General features: G+C 40.5%; 3 protein-coding genes across 3 annotated transcripts; 2 read left to right on the top strand and 1 right to left on the bottom strand.

The window, feature by feature from the left end:
- Nucleotides 1-174: 174 nt before the first annotated feature.
- bud31 (BUD31 homolog) lies at nucleotides 175-3,265 on the top strand. The gene is made up of 5 exons (XM_003228802.4): nucleotides 175-309; nucleotides 1,013-1,117; nucleotides 1,351-1,473; nucleotides 2,284-2,450; nucleotides 3,004-3,265. The coding sequence occupies exons 2-5, from the start codon at nucleotides 1,024-1,026 to the stop codon at nucleotides 3,052-3,054; spliced, it is 435 nt and encodes a 144-aa protein (XP_003228850.1). The 5' UTR covers nucleotides 175-309; nucleotides 1,013-1,023; the 3' UTR covers nucleotides 3,055-3,265.
- Nucleotides 3,266-3,553: 288 nt separating this feature from the next.
- ptcd1 (pentatricopeptide repeat domain 1) lies at nucleotides 3,554-10,055 on the bottom strand. Its single transcript, XM_003228803.3, has 9 exons — nucleotides 9,953-10,055; nucleotides 8,251-8,733; nucleotides 7,381-7,521; nucleotides 6,694-6,912; nucleotides 5,931-6,032; nucleotides 4,725-5,471; nucleotides 4,303-4,419; nucleotides 3,858-4,040; nucleotides 3,554-3,764 (listed from the first exon to the last, which is right to left on the bottom strand). The coding sequence occupies exons 2-9, from the start codon at nucleotides 8,683-8,685 to the stop codon at nucleotides 3,579-3,581; spliced, it is 2,130 nt and encodes a 709-aa protein (XP_003228851.2). The 5' UTR covers nucleotides 8,686-8,733; nucleotides 9,953-10,055; the 3' UTR covers nucleotides 3,554-3,578.
- A 156-nt stretch (nucleotides 10,056-10,211) lies between these two features.
- On the top strand, nucleotides 10,212-17,568 carry cpsf4 (cleavage and polyadenylation specific factor 4). The gene is made up of 8 exons (XM_003228804.3): nucleotides 10,212-10,409; nucleotides 11,395-11,445; nucleotides 12,626-12,778; nucleotides 13,184-13,279; nucleotides 13,498-13,591; nucleotides 14,136-14,208; nucleotides 15,688-15,858; nucleotides 16,135-17,568. The coding sequence occupies exons 1-8, from the start codon at nucleotides 10,307-10,309 to the stop codon at nucleotides 16,201-16,203; spliced, it is 810 nt and encodes a 269-aa protein (XP_003228852.3). The 5' UTR covers nucleotides 10,212-10,306; the 3' UTR covers nucleotides 16,204-17,568.
- Nucleotides 17,569-17,735: the final 167 nt, after the last annotated feature.

The following is a 17,735-nucleotide window of genomic DNA, read 5'->3' as shown; positions in this document are numbered from 1 at the left end:
CTCACAGACAGAGGTGTCTACTACACTGCCTGATTAAAAATGTGGAAAAGTGTCTCCACTCTTCCCCCCCCCCCCACACTTTTTTATGCGTGTGTTTTAAAGGACACAGTCAGGAATATACATATTCATAAATACATACATACATACATAAATATGTATATCGCGTGTGTCTGTCTCCTCGCCCCAGAACAATTTCCCAAAGGCACCGACGAGGACAGGCGACGCTGTGTGAGAAGGCCCCCCTCTGTTTGCGTGACGTCACTGCGAGTCGACGGAGGCATCCGAAAAAGCGGAAGAGCTGAATCCCAGGTCAGACCTTTTCCCTGTTTATTGTTCCTAATTTCTCTTTTAGTGTTTGTATGCTTTTAAATAAGATCTTACACTGTATATTGTGTTGTTTTGTGAGGTCTTTTGGAAGCTAGGGCAGTGGGAATGGTGCAGTTGGCCAGCTTGATTAGCATTGAATAGCCCTGCAGCCTCAAAGCCTGGCTGATTCCAGGCAGGAAACTGTCAGTGACAGCTAACACCTCCCAACTAGGCGAGTGAGGTTTATATCCCTGTGGAATGATGTCCAGGATGGGAGGCAAGTGTGAATGTTGCCATTGGCTAACTTGATTAGCATTGAATAGCCCTGCAGCTTCAAAGCCTGGCTGATTCCAGGCAGGAAACAATCAGGGCCAGCTAACACCTCCCAACTAGGCGAGTGAAGTTTATATCCCTATGGAGTGATGTCCAGAGTGGGAGGCAAGTGTGAATGTTGCCATTGGCCACCTTGATTAGCATTGAATAGTCCTGCAGCTTCAAAGCCTGGCTGACTCCAGGCAGGAAACAATCAGGGCCAGCTAACACCTCCCAACTAGGCGAGTGAGGTTTATATCCTAGTGGAATGATGTCCAGGGTGGGAGATAGAAAGAACTCTTGTCTGCTTGAGGCAAGTGTGAATGGTGCGGTTGGTATTTCATATCGCTTATGGAGACATTTGTTTTATTGCCATTTTTGTTTCCTTTTTAAGATCCCAAGGAGATGCCGAAAGTGAAGAGAAGCAGAAAACCTCCTCCAGATGGTTGGGAATTAATTGAGCCAACCTTAGATGAACTGGATCAAAAAATGAGAGAAGGTGAGCATACTTTTGTATGAACTTTGATGGCTGGAAACATTGTCGATTCATTCTACTTACAAGAATATATTACTGTAAGAAGGACATACCAGTTGACATTTGCCTGTTACTACAGTGTTCAGGTTATTGTAGAGTTCTTCCTTGTATATGGTGAGAAGGCATAATGAAGATGTAATGAGCAACTGGACTGAACTGGAAAAGTAACATCCTTCTGCTCCTTCTTTTCCACTCAGCTGAAACCGAACCGCATGAAGGGAAGAGGAAAGTGGAATCTCTCTGGCCCATCTTCAGAATTCACCATCAGAAAACACGCTACATTTTCGATCTCTTCTACAAGAGGAAGGCCATCAGTAGAGGTGATGCAAGTGTCCTTTTGATTTCTTAGTGAAAGGAATGTGTATATATTTGAAATGGCTGGTGCATATGTTTATATATTTATAATTTATAAATATATAATATATTGTATATACATATAATATTGATAATAACATTATAATGGAATACAATATTATACTACTAATAATACAATATATAGTAGAGTCTCACTTATCCAAGACTCGCTTATCCAAGCCTCTGGATTATCCAAGCCATTTTTGTAGTCAATGTTTGCAATATATTGTGATATTTTACTGCTAAATTCATAAATACAATAATTACAACATAACATTCCTGCGTATTGAACTACTTTTTCTGTCAAATTTGTTGTATAACATGAGGTTTTGGTGCTTAATTTGTAAAATCATAACCTAATTTGATGTTTAATAGGCTTTTCCTTAATCCCGCCTTATTATCCAAGATATTCACTTATCCAAGGTTCTGCTGGCCAGTTTAGCTTGGATAAGTGATACTCTACTGTACTAATAATACAATATAATATTAATTATATATTAAATGTTATATTACTAATATTACCATATAATGCTATAGTACAATATAGTAATTTAATGCTTATATTGTGCTGTGCTAATATATATTGTATGTTTATTTTATTTGTAAGCTGCTCTGAGTCCCCTTCGGGGTGAGAAGAGCGGGATATAAATGTAATAAATAAATATATATGTCTTAATCTGAGAAGGAGGGAAATGAGTATTCGCCTACCTATCTCTTTGTGTTAGGTAAAATGATATATACTGAATTCTGTTTTCTCTCACCCCTGTCCTGTATAGAATTGTATGAGTATTGCATCAGAGAAGGATATGCAGACAAAAACTTAATTGCCAAGTGGAAGAAACAAGGTTATGAAAATCTCTGCTGCTTACGCTGCATCCAAACTAGAGATACCAACTTTGGGACCAACTGCATTTGCAGAGTACCCAAAGGCAAGCTGGAAGTGGTAAGAGCATATTTATTTATTTATTTATTTACAGTATTTATTATAATATTACAATATCTTTCAAATACACCCAAAGTAGCAATATTTCTAGCATTAAGTCCCGCTTTGCATACATTTTTTTCTATTGAGTCATGCAAACTGGCAGCAATCTCATTCCCAGATTATATGGATTCTGGTAATCAAACTGTGAAAGGCCCATGTGGAACTGGTTGATAACGATACTTACGTTTATTTCTGTTTCAAATCAGAAAATAAGTCTGTTACTGAAACCACATCATATAAAGACCTGGGGTTGCTGAGGGGGAGGGGGCAGAAGGAAGGGGCTGGAGACTGCTAGGAATGGTGGGAGTTGAAGTCCAAAGCACCTGGAGGACCCAGGTTTGCCCATGCCTGGCACAGACCCATATCCAACTAGTAGTCCCATTCAGTGAATCCAATCAGGAGATTCCATGATTAGCCATTGCCAAGTCAATTTAAAAATAAATAAGGAAGACTTGTACTATTTGTTTACCCAGGACCTATTGTGACTTAACATTCTGGGTTCACTCCACAGGGGCGGATAATTGAGTGCACTCACTGCGGCTGCAGGGGCTGCTCTGGATGAGGCCGTTGTGGAAGGAGTCCCGCCTTTCAAATGCCTCCACACCAGGAACTGTGCGAAAGCGTGATGACCCTTCCTTTTGTAACCATTTTGCTCTGAATTGATCTCCTCAGCACTTTGTGCTGCAACAATCTGAATTGTAAATGCAAGTAGTGTGTATTGATGTCCCGTGAATGCATTTTATTTTAAAATAAAGTCGTGTCCACTTATCCAACCAGTGAGTTGCACAATTCTTATACTGTTGTGGTTATTCTTAATACCATCAGTTTCAGAAGGGACTCATTAAGCACACCTTTATTCGTGAATAATTTAGAAACACCCTATGAGTCTTATTATCAATGTTCGATGTTAGGAATGTACCGGCTGTTACGAATTGTAGGAGTTGAAGTCCAAAACACCTAGAGGGTCAAAATTTGCCCATGCCTGCTCTAGAGCCATATCTTTACCTGCTTACACAAACATTGGCAATTGGTTGTTATTTCTGTAAATAACACAACAGCAATACAGTATCAACAGCTGTTTTTATTCTACTGTCCCATTTCACCCCTGTGCTTTTGGGCATCGTCAGAATCGTCTTTCTTTTCCGGCTGCTTCGGATTTCTGAATTTTGCCCAAGGGTGCGGAGTTTCTTCTGCTTCCATCCACTTTAGCCAGCGGAAGTAGTAGGCTCGAAAGCCATCAATTCTCTCCAGATAAGGGTCCTTTGTTTTATACTGCAAGAGGAAAAAGAACAAGAATAAATACTTCCCGAGTGCAGGATTAGTGCAACAGTGCACGAGACATAACCTCACTACAAGTTAACTTACCCGATCAAATTGAGGCGGATACTGGGCTGCGAACTCCAGCTGACGTATGACCACTTCATTTGGAGGGACTCGAGTGTTTCTCATATCTTTTAGGATCTCTATCAGGTAGGCATAGTCCAGTCTCTTCACGGCGGCATTAATCAGAGTACTGTAGATGTGTACATTGGGGTTTTGGCCAGATTGCTGAAAGACACAGCCCCAGAGAGTAAGTAAAAGACGTCTCTGAAGAAATGATACATTTGCTTCTATAGGTATGGAGGCAAAGAGCCAGGAGACAAAAGGGCATCTTTATGTCTAACTAAAGCCATATAATCCAGATTATCAAATTAGATAATTCACATTTGCTTTGAACTGGATCATATGAATCCCTGCTCTGGTCCCAAGCTGGGTTGAGAGTATGTATAAAATGGAAGCTAAAAGCCATCAAATCCCATTCATTTGGTACCTGCATATCTGAAAGTAGCTGCAGTCCATCCTTCTGCTTGCGGCAGGCTATGGCCAAGTTACAAAAGGTCTGCAAATTGGGCGAGAGTCCTTTCTTCCGCAGTATTGGCATTAAGCTCTATAATATAAAAGACAGATGAATGGGGCTGTAAACATTCCATGCCGGAATGATGTACTGAGCCAGGTTTTGCATTATTTTAATGAAACAAGTTGACCGACTCTTGTATCTATTTAATATTAATAATAACAACAGTAATAAACTTTATTATGATCCTTTCAGTCAGCAGCTCGGTTTTAACCCGCTGCGCCACCAGAGGCTCTCATCTCAAATAAAACTAGAGATCCTCAGAAAGTCGAATCCTGCCAACGCCGCAGATCTGTTCCCACACTATCCAAACCTCCATTGCACAGCCAGGCTCTTACCTTTGCTCCTTCCAGATCTGCTGCTTTACTCTTCTTCCTGATCAAGGTGTTAAAAAAAGTTATGTCAGCTTTCACATTGTCCTCCTTCTCCATCGCTGCCAGTAAGGAAGCTTCCGCTGGGCTGCCGGGCTGGACCACTTCGGCCAGCAGCGTGTATGTCTTGATGTTGGGCTCCACTCCATCGCTCTTCATTTTCTGCAAGAAGCCCTCCAGGTTCCCCATCAAAGCTAGCCTGTCGGAAGCCGTGGCCACAGTTCCCAAGGAAACCACATTTTTATTTTCTATCTGCAAGTCTAGTAGGTTGGGAAGGTGGCATGTATCCATAGCACCTACTTCTGTCATGCTTGAAGACAAACAGCTATTTTCATATGACATTGGTTCCTTGAACGTTATCATATCTGTTGGATTTGAAGCGCCTCTGGCCTCTGCCTTGATGCAAGCATTGCTTGCAGCACTGTTTTGCTCCTCCACCTCCCTGCTCTCTTCTGGGAAGATGGATTTTTCCAGTTTTTCTACATCCAATTGTGTACCAAGTCCAGGGTCTGCTGTTTTTCCTCTCTGGCCCTTTCTCTTTTTCCTCCCACCGGCCTCCAGCCGTGGAATGGCAGAGCCTTCGCCCGAAGGTCTGAGCAACAATTCCGAAGCCGCTGCGGGATCCCCAAGGCCGCACTCTCTGGCAGCGTTGAGCATCAAGTTGTAGCTGTAGCTGTCGGGTTTAAGATTCAGTTTTCTCATCTGCTGCCAGACCTGTTTGGAAAAATAGAGCAGGATTAAAGGAATTCACGCTGAATACTGGATGATCTGTTGATTTCTGCAACATTGGCCAGAATCCTGTTAGGGAATTATGCCTTTAAAAGTGGATATATGCTCACTGCGCCTAGAAGGTTATTGGTTATTGTTAGTATGTTTTATTGTATATTTTATAGGCCTATGTTTATATGTTTTAAATGTACCTTGTTGTTGTATTTTGTGGTGTATTTTGGGTTTGGTGAGCTGCCCCGAGCTCCTTCAGGAGATGGGGCGGGATACAAGAATAAAGTTGTTGTTGTTATTATTATTATACACATCTCTGGGAATTAGAATTCTGTAACATCTGTATCTAGTAAAGAGCTGCTATTAAGTGACCACATAGTATAGTACAATGGGACTGATGCACAATGGGGTGTGCAGGACGTGCGTCTGGATGCGTATTGACAGTAAACAGACCTGCAAGGCATACCGGAACCCATTTTCTTTGTCTTTTATGCATCCCATGAGGAGGAAATTGAATGTCTCTGTGGTAATCTGGTGGCCTTTATGGACCATCTCCTGAAAGGGGGAAGGATAACAAAAGGGCAATTTCATCATCATTGTTTTACACTGAAAGGACTAACAATGATAAAGTTAGCTTCAACAAATCTGTGGAAAATCAATTTCTAAACAAATTTAAATGCTCCAGGGACAACATTTCCAAGTCAAAATAAATGAGGGTAAAAAGAGTCATACAGGATATCGTTTCATATATTGTTACTGATGTCAACTCAGGGATATATATGTTAGCTATATCTACGCATTTTTAAGTCCTCAAACATGGTCTTGAGGTGTAGTTACTTTTGGTTATTGTTGGACTAGAAGTCCATCATTTCAACAGGATCTATTATTATTATTTTATTATGTCACAGCAAACAAGATAGATATGCTGGATTATTATTATTATTACTATTATTGTCATCATCCTTATTTCTATCCCATCTTTCTGCAAAGTCTGAGAACAGACACCCTGCAGACAGAGCAAAATCTATTTTTGTGAACAGATTCTATCAGCAGCAGCCACCTTCCACATGTTGTTACACTCCAGATCCCATCAGTCAAACATCATCTGGAAGGTGGCAGCTGTCCACGGCTGAACCCAAGGCAATAAAGCAGAAACCGATTCAAAGAAGACCTGTGAAGAAACCCAAATCTTTCCCAAACAAAAGTTTCTCATTACCTTCAGGATCTCGAAGCACATCTGGAGATCTGAGCAGAAGGCGCAAGCTTTCAAGAGGGCACGGTAGGTGATGACACTCAGCTCAATGTTTTTGCTCAGCAGTTCCTGCCGTAACTTCAGGGCCGCTTGCAGGCCGGTATCCTTCCAGGGCGACTCCGCACAGGCATTGAACAGGGCAGTGTACGTGGCATCGGTGGGCTCCAAGCCTCGCTTTTTCATCTACCGCCCAGCAAAGCAATAACAAATAGGTTAAATGGAAAACACTCAAACGAAGCATTGCATTTTTTAACAGTGTTGGTTAGAAACATTTTAGAAGATCTGGTTGAAATGCAGGTGAATCAATAACGCACAGCCCAATCATGCTACGAAAACTTTAATGCCAGATGCACTCTCCCACAAAGACTGAGATCACTCCCATCTGTAGTGTTATATGAATTTTTGCATTACGATCCATTTCATCGTAATTTTACACATGTAAAGAATACATATTTAGAACTGGAACTAGCATAAAACTGGATGCAGATAATATAATTATACTCTACCAATTTATCTGTGATCTACATAGACTGCAGTTCCAATTCTACAGTGTATATGAATTCTTTGCAAACTTGGTGACATTAGTACACTCTGCACAACAGCAGATCTGAGATCCTTAATGAAAAAAGAAACCTGGTCTTGGGTATTTACATCATTGTAGAGCCTGAAGGCTTTCTTCAGATATCCAACCCTGCCACATCCGCCGATCAACACTGTGTAGTTGCTCTCTTCTGGGAAGACGCGCTCTTCCTTCAGCATCTGTGTCTCAAACAGACCCAGGGCTTCTTTCAACTACAGAGAAGAGGGAACAATTGTGAGGAGGTGTCAGAGACATCTAAGGCTTTAATGGCCAGATACAAATAGATCCTAGGGGTTCAGTTCTCCAAATTCCTGAAAACCACCCAGACCAGCTGGGACCTCTGGGAACTTGAGGTTTTTTGGACAAATGGATCTGATCATATGTTTTTAAATTTATACATTGTAATTTTGTATTGTATTTAATAACAGGCCCGGGCTGTGGCACAGGCTGGAGAGCAAGCCAGCTGCAACCAGCTGCAATGAATCACTCTGACCAGGAGGTCATGAGTTCGAGGCCCGCTCGGAGCCTGTGTTTGTCTTGTCTTTGTTCTATGTTAAAAGGCATTGAATGTTTGCCTATATGTGTAATGTGATCCGCCCTCCTTCGGGGTGAGAAGGGCGGAATATAAATGCTGTAAATAAATAAATAATAATAGTTTTAATTGACTTATGTATTGTTTGATATCAATTTTGTGTAGGCATCGAATTGCTGCCATTGTTGTAAGCCACCCTGAGTCCTTTTGGGTGAGAAGGGTGGGATATAAATGCTGGAAACAAACAAACAAACTGTAGTATAAAACCATATAGGGAATTAGTTTGGGAACCACTGGTAAAGATCCATGCTTATCTAGGCTGTTAAGGGCAATTTTCCCAAGCGGCTGGCATGCAACTTTTCCCCTCCCACCTGATCCTTTTAATTAAATATACTAGTAAGGAAATGACCTTATTCTCCTTTATCAGGGCCTTGCATTGCAAGAAATACCAATACGGAGTATTCCTGGGACCATGGCGGGGTTTCGGTTGCGGCTCATCCTTCTCCTCTCCCTGCGCTTGGAGCTGTAAGTTGTAGAGTTCTGGTGTTGCTTTCTGGAAAAACCGCCTTCCAGAGAATTTATGGGACAGTGTCCCAAAGCCGACTTCATCATCATCATCATCATCAGGCTCCTGCTTAAGAATGGCTTCAGAGGAGCTGGAAGGCAGTTCCTTTCCCAAGTCCCTGTTGTGTAACTTGTAAAGTGCTGGAGAGGAGCTGAAAGTTCGTAGACCCAGAAACCTGAGTAGTAAACAGTTCTTTGAAATGGAAGAGAATCTGGAATGAGTAGATATCCAAGGACAGAAAACTTCTAAGAAGTGACGGGATACCAGTTGCACAGCCATCGCGGCGTGGCCTTTCTTCCCTTTGTCCCTTGATTACATGGCCATTGTCTGAAATCCAAAATGTTACGTTATAATAGTAATAATAATAGATGCATGATCAAATTCTCATTTTTTGGGGAGGGATATAGTTATAGATAAAATTATACGCACAGATGTCTATTATATACAGCAAAAACAAGAAAAGGAAAAGTATAATATATAATATAACACAAAGCAAGTTATGTTACAGTTATAATAATAATAATAATAAAACTTTATTTATACCCCGCCACCATCTCCCCGTGGAGACTCACTTCTATTACACACTTCTACTGCAATACAATTGCTAATATTATGATTGTAACATCAATCTATATATTCAAAACTGTATAGGTAAGTGAATGTAATTTGAAACCGTCTCTGATCTGGATCGGGTTTAAATAAACCTGGTGATTGGCCGTAACTCCGTCTCTATCTTTTATACAATGAATAACGTTAGACTTACGTATAGTAACAATATAAACAAACACTGTGTAATGCAGTGCAGGTATCCCATTTATATATGTTTAACCCAAATGGATTTATTTAACTCTCAAACCAAACATATACAATGTAATAATGAAAGATAAAAGACAACACAATTACCATAATGCATAACAAGATACACACAGTTAAGATGCTGGGTAAAAATTCACCCATAAAAATGCAGATTAAAAATCACAAGTATTTTTTAAAATTTCGTGACGTATTCTTTTTATTTTATTTCATTAATTAAATTCTAAAATCATTTTAATGTTGATATTATTAAATTACGTTGAATTAAAAAAAATCAAAATTGAAGTAAAAATCATATAAATCATAAAATGGAAAATAAATATAGCATAAAAACGTCAGGAGAGAATGCTACTCGAACATGGCTAACCCACGGAGAACCCACAGCAACCCAATAATAATAATAATAATAATAATAATAATAATAATAATAATAATAATATATTATACTATACTAATATTACCATATATTGTATATACATGTAATATTAATAATATTATGATGTAATACAATGTAATAATTATAATTCACTATTATAATTGTATATTTATATTACATGCAATATTACTAATAATATTGCAATATAGTCATATAATATAATATATTGTGTATATATATATATATATATATATACTTGTAAACTGTCCTGAGTCCCCTTTGGGGTGAGAAGGGTCGCTAATAAATAATAATAATAATAATAACAATACAGTAATAATATTATTAATTATTCAGCACCTTCAGCCAATCAGAAGCGTGGCCTCCTCTCCCGCATCTCCTCGCTTCTCTCTTCAAAACGGCGCCCGAAAATGACGCAATCCTTTCCTTCCCAGAGGGCGGGGCCTCGTTTCATTGGCTGAAGGAGAAAACAAACTGAGCCGAGGGTTTTGTATCGCCTCGTCTCATTGGCTGAAAATACAAAATTGAGACGAGGGTTTTGTATCACCCTGTCTCATTGGCTGAAGGAGAACAAACATTAGGATTGGGCGAGCGGGCGATGCGCGCGCAGCTTCCCGGCCTCTTTTTTTTTGCCTGAAGGAAGCCTCGGCGAGGCCTTGCTCGCTCCTTCGGCCTCCGTGGATCCCCGTCACCATGCAGGAACTCATCGCCAACGTGGAGCACATCAAGTTCGAGCTGGAGATCGCGGTGGAGCAGCAGCTGGGCGCCCAGCCGCTCCCCTTCCCGGGGATGGACAGTACGCGAGGGCAGGGCTGAGGGCGGAGGGTAGGCCTCGGCGCCAAGACGCCTTCAAAAGCCTTCGTAATAACAAAAACAAAATCACAATAATTGGGTTGTTGTGCCTTTTTCGGGCTGTCTGGCCATGTTCCAGAAGCATTCTCTCCTGACGTTTCGCCCACATCTATGGCAGGCCTCCTCAGGTGGTAAGGAATGCACCTCCCAACCTCTGAGGATGCCTGCCATAGATGTGGGTGAAACGTCAGGAAAGAATGCTTCTGGAGAAAAAAAAATCAGAACAGTAAATAAGGAGCAGTACTCTGAAAACAGAAGAATTCCAGACAGGAGTCAGTCAGGGGCAGCTAACGACTCTGAACAAAGGAATCTCCTAGCCCAGGAGGTAAAGCATGGAAGGCCATTTAAATGCTAATGAAGGTGATTAATTCCAACATTCACACTGGCCTCCAACAGAGAAAGTCCCCCCCCCAAACACACACAGGAACTTCCACAGATATATAAACCTTCCTTGCTTATGGTTGTTGTATGTTTTCCGGGCTGTGAGGTATGGAGAAACAACCTCTGAGGATGCCTGCCATAGATGTGGGCGAAACGTCAGGAGAGAATACTTCTGGAACATGGCCATACAGTCCAGAAAACTTACAACAACCCTGTGATCCCGGCCATGAAAGCCTTCCACAACACTTAGTTTCTCTATACCTCACAACCTCTGAGAATACCTGCCATAGATGTGGGAGAAACATCAGGAGAGAATGCTTCTGGAACATGGCCAGACAGCCCAGAAAGTGCACAACAACCCAATAATAATAATAACAATAATAATAATTTTATTTGTAACCTGCTCTGTCTCCCTGAGGGGACTCAGGGCGGTTTCCAACATGAAGTGTTTGGAAATTTCTGAGGCGGAGCATTATGTATATTGAGAAACTGAAAGTGGCAAAGGTGTGGGATATTGCGGTTTTCATCCTGCATCTCTTTCTCCACAGAATCGGGAGCTGCTGTCTGTGATTTTTTCTTAAAGGCGGCCTGTGGGAAAGGTAAGCCAAAACTATAGATATATTATGCAGGAAGGGAAAAGGTGAAGCGGGATCAGCCTTCTGATTGTGTACTGTTAACTTATTTACTGTCAATAGGTAATATTATTTATATTCTTGTTGAATCATTGTTTGTGGTGCTTTCAAATGGAATATAAGGGGAGTCCAGAAGCTAATTAGATGGTCTTACAAATGGAATCTCAGTGAAGGTTACTGCGGGTACATCCAACTATACCGCTCCAGGGCATTGAACATGTTTTGTTTTTAAATTGTTGTTGTATGCTTTTTCTTGATGTTTGGATTTGTTTTTACTGTTGTATTTTTATATTGTTTGGGCATTGTCCCTTTGTAAGCCACCCCGAGCCCCCTTGGGGAGATGGGGCAGGATATAAGAATAAAGTATTATTATTATTATTATTATTATTATTATTATCAACACTTTGATACAGTTTCAAACTGGTATTGAAGAACATAGTTTTGCTGTGCAGATAATTTCATAGGAAATCCTGGGACCAGTTTGAGGCTTCGATGGTGATAACACAAACCAAAGAGCACTAACCATTAAGGGCTTTCTTTCGCATGCTTTTGTGGGTGTTTGCTGTCGTGCTGCAGCAGTTTGAAGCTATCTTTGAACTGTATTAAATGGTTAGTGCAGATAGGGCCTGAGAGTTTGCAAATGGACTGATCATTCAGTTCGTAGTGGTCTCTGCAATCCTAAATAAGAAGGGAAGATCACGTTTATTTGGTGGAAGGAAAACTTACCACCTGCAGCTATCTGAACCCTGAAAATCTTTTGATGTCATGAACTATAAGAAAATAAGCAAATTATATTTATCTTTAAGGTATAATCTAATTCTAGCATGAGCATTTAATGGTGATCCCTTGCCCTGGTTCATACAAGGCCTATTCTTTTCAAAAGCCCGGGCTGTGGCGCAGGTTGGTGAGCAGCCAGCTGCAACAAATCACTCTGACCAAGAGGTCATGAGTTCGAGGCCAGCTCGGAGCCTGCGTTTGTCCCTGTCTTTGTTCTGTGTTAAGGCATTGAATGTTTGCCTTATATGTGTAATGTGATCCGCCCTGAGTCCCTTTCGGGGTAAGAAGGGCAGAATATAAATACAGTAAATAAATAAAAATAAATAAAGTAGCTGAAGGAACGCTAAAACTGTTCCCTCTCTCCACTTAGGAGGGATGTGTCCGTTCCGACACATCAGTGGGGAAAAGACTGTTGTCTGCAAACACTGGCTACGAGGTCTGTGCAAAAAGGGAGACCAGTGCGAATTTCTGCATGAATATGACATGACCAAGATGCCTGAGTGTTACTTCTACTCAAAATATGGTAAGAATGATCTTCCATTTGACTGTGCCACACTCTTGCTGGGTATTCTTGACTTATAAAGAGCAGTCTGTGTTCAAGCATTCCAAGTTCTCCATGTTGAAAGTCTCAGCAATTTATTCAAGACAATAGTTTTATAAACAGTGTTGATATTGTAGTCTCGTGTTACACTAACTTGCCATCAGATCTGAAGGCCAATTTAGGTTTTTATCGGGACTATTTCTTAACATAATTGGTCTGAAGGTGTCTAAATTTCCAGGATAAATAAACTGCTTTGCTCCTCTAAGTGGATAGGGATGGAAAGCAATGATTTTTTAGATGGTAAAGGACACGCATGTACATGATGTCTAATTCTGTACTATTTTGCGGGGCCGTTCCTGATGCACAGCGTGTGCTTGTCTACTGCAGGGGAATGCAGCAACAAGGAGTGCCCGTTCTTGCACATCGATCCAGAGTCTAAGATTAAAGATTGTCCTTGGTATGATCGAGGATTTTGTAAACATGGTATGTATATGGGATGTTATTGTTGGTTCTGATACACTGTATGATTGCTTAAAAGTATCTTCATTGTATCCATTTCGGTTACTTTCTCTTTTGTATCTGAAAATGAGAAACATCAGAAGACACTGCTTTATGGAGCATGCTGGTGCTAGCCAACACTTCCTCACTCTTTACATAAATAATGTAAATAAATATATTTCTTGCAATTGTGTATCTTGCAGGTCCACTCTGCAGACACAGACATACACGGCGTGTTATTTGTGTCAATTACCTGGTGGGTTTTTGTCCAGAGGGCCCTGCCTGCAAATTCATGCAGTGAGTACACTTCAGGATTATCTCCTGTCTAAACGTCAACAGTATATCTTATGCCACACATTGGCCTATACATGTTCTTGTTAAAGTTCCTCCTATGTCCATTTATAAATGTCAGAGGGTGGGTGACGGACTTTCCTCCATTCAAGTATGTATCTTAGAAGCCTCTGTGTTGATTTCATGCTTATGTTAGCACATACTCCTCTTGCTTTTGCTTCAAGGGCTAGCCACTCTCCAGTGTGGCTTAGTTATACATTTCAAGTGGGCTTTGCTTCTTGGACTGGACTAGTCCCCCAAAACTACTATTTGATAACAAGAGGCCTTGCTTGCTTCTCTAACCCTTGTACTATAAAACTTTATGCAGTAACTATGTCTAGGAAATATATCCTCAGTATTGTGCAGTTTCTCTACTCATACAGCAAAATTACACATGGAAAAATATTTCTCAGTTTTTCAGACTAAGTATACCTTTCAAGTTAAATGTAAATAGTAACATTTTAATCAGTGGCTTGTGTGTTTAGTAATGAATTTTTCTTTTAAAAAACAGCCCGCGATTTGAGCTTCCCATGGGAACCACAGAGCAACCTCCACTGCCTCCACCAACACAACCACAGCAAAAGGTACGTAGATTTTCAGTTGCCTCCTCCAAATGTTAAATTATCTTCAAAATGTCTGAGCTTGTATTTCTTTTTTCTTTAAATGGTGGATTCATTGAAATAGCTTGAGCCAATCTCTAATAGATGGCCACATTCCTTACAGAATAGTTGCTTCAATGAGTTGAGGCAACAAAAATATACAGAGATTTCAGCGATGGCATTGCAAAGTAAAGTTGGTCCATCATTACAAGTCATTTCTCTTTTTGAATTAAGAGTATTTCTTTTCTGGACACCAGTGTACTCCTGATATTTCCATTAGCTGTTGTGTGGGTTACATCCTGAAGTATCCTTGCTTATCAGGATGCTGCTTCTGTATTGAAAGATATGCATGCTAAGAGTGGGTGCAGCACATGTGACAGCTTAATTTTTAATGATATATTCCAGCCCCATCTAGTAGGAACCAGTGCATTTTGAAATACGATTTTGGATTTTAAGACCAGATCATTCTTTATGCTGCATTTGTAAATCCTTGGCCAAAAGGAACATATTAGAATAAGAGCTTTTGCTTTTAATACTTCATATCACTGGCATGATGGAGAGGCAACGGGAAACCCAGTCTTCGCGTTCCAGGCTTAATAGAGGGCAAAAGTGGCTGGAGAGAATGTGCAAATAAAAACGAAATGCATAGCTATAGGATAGCTTGAAAACTGCAATACATCACTACTGACCGAGAGGTCATGAGTTCAAAGCCAATCCGGGTCCCGACCATTAATAGTCTAGTTTGCTGTTGACCTATGCAGCCTGAAAGACAGTTGCATCTCTCGAGTAGGAAATGTAGGTACCAATTTATGCGGGGAGGCTAATTTAGCTAATTTAACTAATCTAACTAATCTACAGGAGCCTCGGTGGCAAGTGTGTTAAAGCACTGAGCTGCTGAACTTGTGGACCAAAAGGTCCCAGGTTCAAATTCCGGGAGCGGAATGAGCGCCTGCTGTTAGCCCCAGCTCCTGCCAACTGAGTAGTTCGAAAACATACAAGTGTGAGTAGATCAATAGGTACCGCTCTGGCGGGAAGATAACGGTGCTCCATGCAGTCATGCCAGCCGCAAGCCTCTGGATAATCCAAGCCATTTTTGTAGTCAATGTTTTCAATATATCATGATATTTTGGTGCTAAAGTCGTAAATACAGTAATTACAACATAACATTACTGCCTATTGAACTACTTTTTCTGTCAAATTTGTTGTATAACATGATGTTTTGGTGCTTAATTTGTAAAATCATAACCTAATTTGATGTTTAATAGGCTTCTCCTTAATCCCTCCTTATTATCCAAGATATTTGCTTATCCAAGCTTCTGTCGGCCCGTTTAGTTTGGATAAGTGAGACTCTACTGTATTTTGATATTGTATATTAAAGTGTAAGGGAATGTGTTTCTATGTGATGGTTTGAAGCTGGTTCTCTGATGAGCAATTACGATGTGCATGGTTGTTTTTCCTCCTCAGCCAAACAACAACCCGCCATTGCAGAGGTCGTCCTCCCTCATCCAGTTAACAAGCCTGAACTCTTCTCCCAACCAACAGCGGACTCCTCAGGTCATTGGCGTCATGCAGTCTCAAAGCAATAGCATAGGAAACAGAGGCCCTCGGCCGCTGGAGCAGGTCACCTGTTACAAGGTACGTTGACAGTGGCTTTTGTCGTAAGGGAAAGAGTTGAATGGAAGGGTTTGAATCCTATTCCCCAAACTCAGAGGTCCTTAGGCATGATCATAGTAAACCATACTAGTGTTTTCATGTAAGATGTTCATTCTTTCTCTGACCTGTGTAGTGGCGGAGTTGGTGAACATTTAGGAATATTTTGTGTACAGTTTTGGAACCTATGATGAAGATTTCAGCCAATATTATAACTTAATGTGTTTTGATTTTGTGTTTTTTTCCTCTTTTTCCCAACAGTGTGGTGAAAAAGGACATTATGCCAACAGATGTACCAAAGGACATTTGGCTTTCCTTAGTGGACAATGAGCCAGGACATTGTACAGCACTTTTTATACGGGAGCCAGATTGTATATAACACTTTCTTGGAACTATTTCACTTCTTAATGCCTATCTCGAAAGGAGTGGTTAACTGTGAACAACTCATCGGTCGCCTTCTTTTTGTATGTCATAGTTTAACCTCTTAAGGAAAGAAGATACAGCTATTTAAGGACAAATAATAGCTGTAGTATTTGCCTTTGTTCAAATACTGTGGAGAAATTGGTGAAGACAAACCTAATACAGGTGTCTCCCTAAATCCAGTGTGTGGAACAGGCACTTATTGTTTCAGTATGTTTGGCCTGGAAGCCGTATTTTTGTTTTTGTTTTGGTTGAATTGCTAAATACAATGCATTTATTCACAAGACAACACATCTTACACAACTTGGAAGGTGTTTGGTACAAGGATTTCTGGTGGAAACAATTTACTTAGCTACCGTACCTGCAGCAGTCCATTTTTATGTTTTGGAGGGAAGAAGAGATTCACTGCAACTGGATAAAAGTTAGAGGGCTTACCTCTGAATTATGTCAAGATCAAAGAAGCCTGTGAAGGCCTTTCTGTGCCCATGGAAGAAGCAAGTATAGACTTAGGACAATTGGTAATGTTCTGTGAGAACCAAAATCAAATTGATTCCAGCCTTAGAAGCCATTACCAATATAGGAAGGGTGAAGGAATCCATGTAGCAATTGGGTCCTTTCCAGTTGTCATTTTTGTACAAACTGCGTAGGGCTGCATATAATCCCCGCCTTTAATTTTTTATTTTGCTTTCTGAGCAATTTTTACCCCTTATGGTACAAGTAAATGAAAATATGTCCCACTACCTTTCCCCAGCACCGCTTTTTCTCTGCTAAGGTGGCACGTGGAAGATATGCAATGGTAGCTCTGGTCACCATTTTGACCAAAATACGTGTGAAAAGTTTGCATACTGTCAGAAGGATGTCCTTTCTGTGGCGTGGGCTACAGAGACTTGGCTCCTGATTAAAAACACCTTTTGAACTTGCTTGCACTCTTATCTCCTGCAGGGATTGACCAGTTATTAGAACGGTTATCCTTCTGAGCCAAATACGTTTGCAGACTTCCCATGTTTACAGTTCTGTTAACACAAAATAGCAAAGGCATCTGAAATTTGCTGTACAATTCAACCCTTGAAAAAACTGCCATGATTGTTTCTTTACGTCTTTCTTTCCTATGCTCACTTGTGATAGTCTGTTAAACTAAAATAACAGCCTGTTTGTTTAAATCAAATCTAACTTGAAGGCACAGGGCAGAAAGCAATACGTGCCCAGGAGGAACATAAATGGAGCCCTGCTTCAGAATGACACATTCAGGATCAATTAAAATATTTTTTAAAAGAAGTGCCTCATGTTATTTTCTACCATTACCTCAGGAATATATTAACAGAATGGAAGTTAGCCTATACTTAAATTTTAAACACACTATTTGTACTATTTTGTCAGTTCTATACTATGCATTGCTAGTAATATCCACACCTTCTGCACTGTAAAGTGATTTCTGGCTTACC

The sequence above is a fragment of the Anolis carolinensis genome, unplaced genomic scaffold (genome assembly GCF_035594765.1).
Source record: "Anolis carolinensis isolate JA03-04 unplaced genomic scaffold, rAnoCar3.1.pri scaffold_13, whole genome shotgun sequence".
NCBI lineage: Eukaryota > Metazoa > Chordata > Lepidosauria > Squamata > Dactyloidae > Anolis > Anolis carolinensis.
This window is presented reverse-complemented; position numbering and strand designations above follow the sequence as displayed.